A 10,157-nucleotide genomic window follows, 5' to 3' on the forward strand; every position below is an offset into this window, starting at 1 on the left:
GTGCTAATGACTAAATAGAGTGCACCTGTGTGTAATCTAATGTCAGTACAAATACAGCTGCTCTGTGACGGCCTCAGAGGTTGTCTAAGAGAATATTGGGAGCAACAACGCCATGAAGTCCAAAGAACACGCCAGACAGGTCAGGGATAAAGTTATTGAGAAACTTAAAGCAGGCTTAGGCTACAAAAAGATTTCCCAAGCCTTGAACATCCCACGGAGCACTGTTCAAGCGATCATTCCGAAATGGAAGGAGTATGGCACAACTGTAAACCTACCAAGGCAAGGCCGTCCACCTAAACTCACAGGCCGAACAAGGAGAGCACCGATCAGAAATGCAGCCAAGAGGCCCATGGTGACTCTGGACGAGCTGCAGAGATCTACAGCTCAGGTGGGGGAATCTGTCCATAGGACAACTATTAGTCGTGCACTGCACAAAGTTGGCCTTTATGGAAGAGTGGCAAGAAGAAAGCCATTGTTAACAGAAAACCATAAGAAGTCCCGTTTGCAGTTTGCCACAGGCCATGTGGGGGACACAGCAAACATGTGGAAGAAGGTGCTCTGGTCAGATGAGACCAAAATGGAACTTTTTGGCCAAAATGCAAAACGCTATGTGTGGTGGAAAACTAACACTGCACATCACTCTGAACACACCATCCCCACTGTCAAATATGGTGGTGGCAGCATCATGCTCTGGGGGTGCTTCTCTTCAGCAGGGACAGGGAAGCTGGTCAGAGTTGATGGGAAGATGGATGGAGCCAAATACATGGCAATCTTGGAAGAAAACCTCTTGGAGTCTGCAAAAGACTTGAGACTGGGGCGGAGGTTCACCTTCCAGCAGGACAACGACCCTAAACATAAAGCCAGGGCAACAATGGAATGGTTTAAAACAAAACATATCCATGTGTTAGAATGGCCCAGTCAAAGTCCAGATCTAAATCCTATCGAGAATCTGTGGCAAGATCTGAAAACTGCTGTTCACAAACGCTGTCCATCTAATCTGACTGAGCTGGAGCTGTTTTGCAAAGAAGAATGGGCAAGGATTTCAGTCTCTAGATGTGCAAAGCTGGTAGAGACATACCCTAAAAGACTGGCAGCTGTAATTGCAGCAAAAGGTGGTTCTACAAAGTATTGACTCAGGGGGCTGAATAATTACGCACACCCCACTTTTCAGTTATTTATTTGTAAAAAATGTTTGGAATCATGTATGATTTTCGTTCCACTTCTCAAGTGTACACCACTTTGTATTGGTCTTTCAGGTGGAATTCCAATAAAACTGATTCATGTTTGTGGCTGTAATGTGACAAAATGTGGAAAAGTTCAAGGGGGCCGAATACTTTTGCAAGCCACTGTAGATGCAAGTAAAACACAGCAGGAAATAAATAAAATCAAAGATTCAGCAGTACTGAGTCCTGTCGCTCTTAAATCTATGTTCACCTGTTTAGCAGGGGTGGGGCGGGTGGAGGTTTGCCCGGTGCCACAGCGGTCATGTCAGTGGGGGGATCCGTGGGTTTCTCTGTGAATGTCACATTCCCGTGGCAGCGTGCTCAGTGCTTGCTCAGATTTGAAGTTTAATTTTTCGTTATAGAAAGAAATTTTCTTCCCACGCAGAGTGTACAACGGACGCTAATATTTTTGTCACTTTGTACAGAATAAAACTTAAAGTAATGTAAGTACGTCCATGCTATAAAACGCTGAATGGCTGTACTCTCTCCCACACTCCATATCATTGTTGATCTGCACACGCTTACGTCATTGTCATGAAACACTCTCACAAACAAAATCACGACGGTTTAGTAACGCAGTAAGGCAGCTTACGGGAAAGTAACAGTAATCTAATTACTTATATAGTATGCAATAGTAATCCCTTACGTTATTCGTTACTTGAAAAAAGTAATCGGATTATAGTAACGCATTACTGCTCATCTCTGGTCTTTAGTTAAAAAAAAAAAAAAAAATTAATTAATTGATGCCACAAACCCAAACACACATGTCTCTCCTCTTTCTTCCACTCCAGAACAGCTGACTTGGTTACAGTGGCGAGAACCACTCGTGGAGATCCAGAAAGCCCCTAGTCGCTAAGACCAGGAGCTTCTTCTCTCAGGGGGATATTCTTGGCTTTCTGAGGTCCCCCTTCAAAAACATGGAGTCATCATGTCCTCTCTAGACTTCAGCACGATACAGACAGAGCGACATGGAGCTGAAGTCAGGGAGAAGAGCTCTGTAACATACAGTGTGTTAGCTCCGGGCAGAAAGACACAAAGATGAAGGTTTTCCTTATGGATTGTTGACCAGTTACTTTACAACGTCAAGCCTTCAAATGGAGCTCAGGAAGAATGTGAACAGAAATGATCTGGTGTTGGATTTTAATAAAGAGATGCAACATCAAGGTCCTGATGTCACATGATCATAGCAAGGGGAATTTTTTTGATGTTTGTATGTGTAGATGGAAATAAAAGGAAACAGAACCTGAATGTAAAGGGAAACCAACAGAACATCTAGTACAATGACTCATGAAATAGCATTTCTATAGTGACAGCTGCAGAGCGGTCCACCTTAATTTTATCTTGCAGGGTTTTTTTCAGCAAAAAAATGCTGCAGACAACCTCAATCATTCTGTTGTGATCTCTCTCTCTCCCGTCATTGATCTTTTATCAATGATGATAAAAGCATTTTTTACAAATGCTGTACACCATCAAGTGTGGAAGGTTTCATAAATATGCATTGTGATTTGTGTTTTCCTATTTTTCTGTGTCAAAACAAATAAAAAGTACATATTTATGTTATGTCATTTTGTCTTTGCTATCTGAAGGGATGTTTTTCATTGTAATTTGATGTTTCCAACTGACTTTAAAGTTAAATCATGTGTCTGATTTTGAGCCTGACAGTGCAAGGTGCTGACAGTGAGTCACACTCAGTAACTAAGTTAGCTATTGCTACATCCACTTTAGTCATGATGTTGTTTGTGAAGTCCTGTTGGGAAGCCTCAAGCTGATTTTTATCATCACCATCCCGGTCTTTATAGGACATGACAAGCGAGGGGTGGATCTGATGTAGAAATCAAGAAACATTGTATGCCGTGGTGCTTAAACAGTGTAATATACAAAAATATATATTTAATATACTAAAGAGAAAGTGATCACTCTGTGCAATTCCTAGCAGAGTTCTGTCCCATAAAGGGAGCTTTATTGCTCCTGAAAATGAGTGCCATCTTGTGGCCACATTTGGTAATGTTTCTAGAAACTAGCTTTACTATGAGCCAGTGATGATTATTTTTTAATGAGACTGTAAGGTTGTATATGCAAATGTTGGCACTGTGGGGTTACCCTTATCAGTGCAGAGGCTGTAGCACTTGTAAACAATCATCCAGTTATTACTATTATTATCATAAACTGTTAGATCTGTTACTACTCCTTCAAGGAGAGGTCTGGACCTTGACCAGGCGTTACCACTGCAGTTCTTTGATTCTTTTCTTTGTCAACCATTCTACTGTAGGTATGATGGTGTGCTTGAGAAGTAAACAGTGCAGTCAAAATATTTGGTACAATTGCTGTAACAAGCAGTTTTATTAATAATAGAAAATATTTTTTTAATGCAAGTAAAGCAATAAAAACATTCATTAGTTCAGACCTTCCCAAAGTGTGGGGCCAGCCCCCTAGGAAAAAAACAAAACAAAAAAAAAACAAGGCTTGGACACTGCTAGAACGGGGCTCCCACACAAACGCAAAGCAGGAGATGATCAGCTGAATATGTTTCCAAACCAACTTCATTCTAAGCCAACGACTAGAAAATATGGTGAAGCATATCTTCCCTTTGGTTTCACCTGCACAAGTGCCAAGGTAGGTCTCCCCTGCAGAATTGGTTTTCCCTTAGTTCACAAACACTTGTTGTAATGACTAACTACTCCTGACATTTTGGAGATGTTAGCTCTTTATACAGTAAAGTTACAGTTGGATACAAATAATATCTGGCTAATCCTCAGGATCAGCCAGATATAGCAAGACGACATTGAATTGATGTTGATTTTTCATCCCATCCGTCTATGGTCAGGGTTGAAATGCCAATGTTGTAACAACATTGAAATACTGTGGTAAACCGACGGTCTTACTATAGGGACGTTGTAATGATGTTGATTTACCGTTGTTTTGTTTTTTTGTCATTGATATTTGATCTATTTGTAGTCGACCAGGTGACAACAACAACGTCCAGAAAACGTCTATTTATAGTTGACCATCATTCGCCGGTCACCATCAAAAAGCCATCGATTTGTAGTTGAGCGTTAAATTGCATTGCAACTGAGCGGGTATAAAGTACCGGAGAAAGTAGATTTATTGTTCTTTTGTTATCAATGACTTTGGTCTAGCTTTAAAAAATCGTGTCGACCTGCAATTTATGTATAGTTGACCGGGAAATTAAAGCAGCGATCACTTGGACTATTCTGCAGCACCCCTCTCACAGTGGTACAACCCTCCAGGTCTTGTACAGTAGAGCGGGACATTATAGCTGTGTCCAAATTCATGGGCTGCATCCTCCTGAGGACCCGGTCTTCGCGGTCTACGTGGGCTGGGTCCTCAGGAGGATGCAGCCCATGAATTTGGACACAGCTTATATTTACTCTCAGCGGAATTGACCGGAGAAGGCATAAGTTCATGCACTGCAATGGCCTGCACCACGATTAGTATAAGGTAAGAATGAATGAATTTTCTTCTATTCGTTATTTCCACGGTCGCATTTGAATAACAGTAAAAAAAACTTGTTAATGTACAGTTTCGGACAAAATGTGGGAGCCCGAAATTGTGTCTACTTTCATCTTACAGTCCGGCAACAAATAAATTGCACTTCTCACTACAATTGCACAAATTCTATCAACAAAGAAAACATTTTCGTTTCATACTTTTCCGTTATATTCCCTTACAAAGCTAGTCTAACGCTTCGAGGGTTCCTTTGTTAGCCTTGCCGTCGCCTCGGCGACCATTGACCCAGACGCTCTGTAGTTGCTTTTTAGCATAGTACCACAAAAAATTGTAAATCTGTGATGTATGATTGGTAAATGTAAAGGTAACTGTATAAATGTGTTCAATGACTTTGTTACTTTTGATGATTGGAGAGCACTCGCTTCAATTCGCACACGAAAACTTTAGACTCAGTTCGAATGCTCACGCGGCATGCCCACGTGACTGTACGTTGCACGCTCACCTAACTTTACGTTGCACGCGTACATGACTTTCCGTTTGTGCCTTGAATAATGAATAAGGCTACGTCCACACGTACCAGCGTATTTTTTAAAACGCTGATTTTTCTATGCGTTTGCACGTTTTGTCCACACGTAATGTATGTCTGGCCATACATTGTGTTTGTATTTCCAGGCACATTTCACGAAGCAGAACGCAGTCTTCAGAGATCTCTACGTGAACACTGTGATACGTCTGACCTTCAGTCCGAAGAAGAAACCCAGACCAGTCTTAAAAGAAAGCACAAGTAAAACCTTTTTATTCACAAACATATCTTTGATTGTTAAGAATTTATGATCTTGTCTTTTATACATATCTGTGGTGCTTGCATACTGCAATATCACCACATAATATAGTCCAAAAAGTGGAAGTTTGTAAACTTTTTAAAAATGCAAAGCCGTGTACACTTGTGCACTTCAAAAATTCATTGTATGCTGTACCTTCTTGCACGTCTCTGTTTCCTGTGTGTGTTGTTAGAAATCAAACTGTAACTTTAGGAAAAAATATGCCAAAAGCACATTTACAATTACTTAAGACCGTTTTTAATTTCTTTTCTTTAGACCAAATCCCCTGTACACATATACGGACTCCGAGGATGAGCAGCCTACAAAAAACGGTTTCCCCAGGCCCCTCGAGTGAAAATACAAGGTAATAAAATAATGTCTAGTGTCTGTGTACATATCTGTGTCTGACACAAGGAAACTTTTTTGACAAGTTGTTCTTTTTCTTAACAGCCCTCACCACTCCGCAGTCTGCCCCCCAGCCCACTGATAGCAACCATCATAATGCCCCACCCAGCTTCCGGCACCTTTCGCCACTCCGGCACAACACACAAACCGACACAGCTTTGTGATCTCCCCAGCATGCAGTCTGATGTCGATGTCTTCCCTATAGATGGTATGCTTTTAAAAAAGTTTTAAAGCTGCATCACAATGTCATTGTACTCTTATCTTCAAAACACCAGTTTATACTCCTGAATGTCATCTTGTTGTGATTTTTTTTTCCTGTAGATTCCAGAGACTCTATGAAGCCACTATTACAAGGCAAGTTTGAAAATCTTGGAATTTCACAGTTTACATGGTATAACAAATATATCTGACAGGCAAAAACTAGTAAACACTTTTAGCAGTTACAAGAACTAACAAATAAATATCCAACAAAAGGGAATAGAAATACATTGCACTGCAAATACTTTGGTTTATTCTTTGTATGACTTGAAAATCAGGCTTTAGGGAAAACTAAATGACATGTTTCTATCATCAATTGCATGAAGTAAACACACAAGCACTTGCATACACATTTAAGACATGAGACTCGCTAATTCCATCTCATAAAATGTGTCTATAGGTGAGACGCTTTGCGTTGATTGGTGCTGCTGGACCACACTGGAGGTGCGAGTCCGCCGTGTAATGGTTTATGCCATTACAAAGGAGCTGGCCTCTGTACTCAACTGGACAGGGGAAAAAAAACAAGGACCAGACAAAGCAAAAAAGGGCATTTAAAGAGACAGCGCTGTGCAGATGCATATTTGGTAAGTTTTACCGTTTATTGTAGTTTTATGAGCCTAAAGTGAACAATAAAGGGATCAATTGATGTGCTGGGTGCGTTTCACATTTCCTATGTCTGTTTTTTGCTATATTACTTTGTGTTTCTTAATAACAAGACTTACATGTCTGGTTAATCTGGAGATGGAGTCTTTGGTCTTCGGCTTGTTTTGTCCTCGGGTTGTATACTTTGTACAGCCCGACGACCCCATGTTTTCTTTTTTTTAAAGGATACACGGCACACCATGCTAAGACATATCACATTTTCAGCTTATAGCTCTTTGGGAATCAAATGCAGCAGTTTGCTGATTTCCGCCTGGTGACTTTCATGTTTATCAGCCTAGGAGTTTACATACTTTCTCCCTGCTGAAGACAATTAACAAGAGCTTATTCATGTGCTCTAATTCCTTTTTTTTGTCTTTGTTTTTTTTTGTGTGTGTGTGTGTCTATTTTTGTCCTAGATGGCCTGGCGCAGCAGGTAGGGGCGAACTCTATGTCTGAGTTGGTCTTTGCTCAAGCAGTCCAGAAATGGCTCAGATACGCTCCAGATCGTACGGGTGGTGCAGGACGCATCCCCATCCCGGAGTAAATAATAAAAAGTGACGTGAAACATAGAAATGTAAATAGGAAACTTTGTCTTTTAATAAAGTATTTTGCAAATGATACATGTCTATTGACCTTTTTTGTTTTTTTGTTTTTTTTCAATAAAAAGCAACTGTGCGAAAGAGGTGGAAAATCAACATCATAGTTCAACAGTGTTTCAATATCAGAATCTGACATTGTTTCAATGTCAACAGTGTTAGAAAATATAACGTCGAATCAATGTCAGGTTTCAACATTGATTCAATATCAAAACCTGACGTTGTTTCAATATTAAAAAAGGGTTCAAGAGTGACGTTAGGTCAACGTCACACCTCAACGTTGATTCATTGACATCGCCTGATATTGACTAAACATTGTTTCAATGTTTCCTTGCGGACAAACAGTATCCCACAGCTGTTTATGTTTTTGAACCTATTTTGCACAGAGAGGCATTTTTTGATAAATGTATTGATAGCAATGTTGAATATTATTACACAGGAAAAAAAACAACTACACGTAAAATAATTACACCGTGACACCTCTGCCTTTCTAAATAGACGGACAGTAACTGTGTGCATATATGTAAGCGTGTAAAACCTCAAGATAGTCAGATTAACAGTATTTTGTCTCTATCTGCCATTCTGCAATTCATCTCATGTAAACAATAACGTGCACACAGCGTGACATGAAAAAAAGGCACATATCCTTTGACGTTGTGTGATAAGTATTCCTCGTCCACATGGAAACGCAAAAAAGGAGTTTTAAAAAATCTCCGTTTTCGGTGATTCGAAACGCTGTTTACGTGTGGACGAAAGGCCCAAATGCATAGAAACAGCTGCGTTTTTAAAAATACCCGTGTAGGTGTGGACGTAGCATCAAAGAGTTAGTAGTGTATTTTATTACTACCTGTCATTTATTGCAGATTACTTGTATTTGCTTAATTGTTTACTAAATGTTTGAGGTGTGAAATAAACCGCAATGGAATATGGGTGTGTGTGGTTGGAGGATGTGTTTGTGCGTGCGTGTGTGTGCGTGTGCGCGCGCGGGAAGGGGGGGGGGGGGCGAACATTTTTCCTGTAAAACAAAGGGGGGCCTAGCAAAAAAAGTTTGGGAACACTGCATTAGTTCTAGTAAAAATAAAGAAAGAGTGGACAGGCAGAGGTTGCAACATAGTGTAGGTCACTATTAAAGCTGCTATTGACCATAATACACAACAATACCACTGCATACAATTCCACGATAAAGATCAAGATATCACCACAGAGCACCCTGCTCAAAGTGTGCACACTGGCTACCACCAGGATGTCCTGGTGGCAAGACAGAAGGACCAGTGTTAAAGTTCACCTTTTTTTTTAAATACATTTTTTCCCATTTACTCACTATTATTATTGTTGTTGTTGTTGTTGTTGAATGAATAATTCATTTTCTGTCTTTATTCCCTTTATTTTCTTTTTTTTACAGCCCTGTTTTTAGCCCTACAAAGTAACATTCTGATATCCAGAGATATACCAATCAGGAAACCCCCGGAGAAACATCTGATTCACTAGGCCGACTTCATACAGGATCTACAACTGCTGAGAGCCATATAAACAAGGATGTTTTGCATGGTGTTCATGCTCTGAGCTGACCATCAATGAAGGTCTGGAGTCCAGCTCAGAGCTGGCAGATCATACCCCGTTTCTCAATATGCGTACTTGTGCGTACTTGCGTTCTCGTGTACTCGTGATACGTCATCAGTCGGAGACCAAGTACTGTTCCAATTCGAAGTACGCATCAAGCCGAGAACGCGAAAAAGTCCCGGATGTGTTCTCGCTCCGGCCGTTTTATCGAACATGCATCGGTGGTGACTTGGTACAGCTAAATATCCCAGAATGCATTTCGTCCAAAACTCAACAGCGGACTCCCGGCACATCGTTCCCCCCCCCCCCCCCCCCCCGCTCGCGGTCTTCTCACTACTCAGGTTAAAGAAACCCCAGCAGCTGTCTATAGTATTGAGTGGCCACTAAAATAGAAATAGAAGCGTTCCAACATCTCACCTGCTTGTTTTTATTAAGGTATGTACACGTATGTACATGTACACTATTTTTATTAATAGAGGTTTCACTACTGAGGTTAAAAATGATATATAAGTCACTTAGATCACTTCTAAATGTTAATGTTTGGTTTATTTCAGTGTTTTATTTGTCCCTGAGTAAACCGGTTTGGCTGTGATTAAAGTTAAGCTTCATAACATGTTACTCACAGTTAAATTAAGTAGTAGAAACTCCGGACCTGTGACATCATCACGTACGCTGGTGTTCTCCCGTGCGTTCTCGGCCAGTACGTACTCGCGTACTTGAGAATTGAGAAACGGCCTCAGTCTAAGGACAATAAAGATGGTGTCAAACTTTGGAAATCACCAACCACTTTACTTAGACTAATATTGTTGATTTGAACAATGTCACCTCAAGCTTCCCTTTCAACTTCTCAGGGTTATTTGTTTTTTCAGATCCTTCCAGCAAATGTCTTCTATTATTAATACTGGCACTTAATTACATCATCTAATTAAATTCTGTAATTACATACAGATCCATTTATGTGTATCAGTATTTTTGTATGACTGCATGGGTACGTGTATCTATAGATAACACTATGCATGAATATACATATATTAGTATAGGTATGTGAGCAAAATTGCATCCACATTTGCATCTGTGTCGATGAACATATCAGGCTCATCACAGTTGAGATTTCAATTCTATTTTTCTCCCATCCAGGACAAGCTGTTTACAGCTTTTCCTGTTAACCTTGTATGTCCTCATCT

General features: G+C 40.4%; 1 protein-coding gene and 1 long non-coding RNA gene across 3 annotated transcripts in view; both read left to right on the forward strand.

Moving 5' to 3' along the window:
- Nucleotides 1-2,760, forward strand: part of rasgrp3 (RAS guanyl releasing protein 3 (calcium and DAG-regulated)) — a 43,637-nt gene extending 40,877 nt beyond the window's left edge. For both annotated transcript variants that reach the window (XM_063491826.1, XM_063491827.1), the window contains exon 17: nt 2,015-2,760. In XM_063491826.1, coding sequence (XP_063347896.1) covers nt 2,015-2,023 — 9 coding nt within the window. In that variant the 3' untranslated portion in view covers nt 2,024-2,760. The remainder of the gene's footprint in view (nt 1-2,014) is intronic.
- Nucleotides 2,761-6,237: 3,477 nt separating this feature from the next.
- LOC135933752 (uncharacterized) lies at nt 6,238-7,329 on the forward strand. The gene is made up of 3 exons (XR_010573925.1): nt 6,238-6,271; nt 6,576-6,759; nt 7,234-7,329. It is a non-coding gene; the product is annotated as an uncharacterized LOC135933752 (long non-coding RNA).
- Nucleotides 7,330-10,157: the final 2,828 nt, after the last annotated feature.

The sequence above is a fragment of the Pelmatolapia mariae genome, linkage group LG13 (genome assembly GCF_036321145.2).
Source record: "Pelmatolapia mariae isolate MD_Pm_ZW linkage group LG13, Pm_UMD_F_2, whole genome shotgun sequence".
NCBI classification, from domain to species: domain Eukaryota; kingdom Metazoa; phylum Chordata; class Actinopteri; order Cichliformes; family Cichlidae; genus Pelmatolapia; species Pelmatolapia mariae.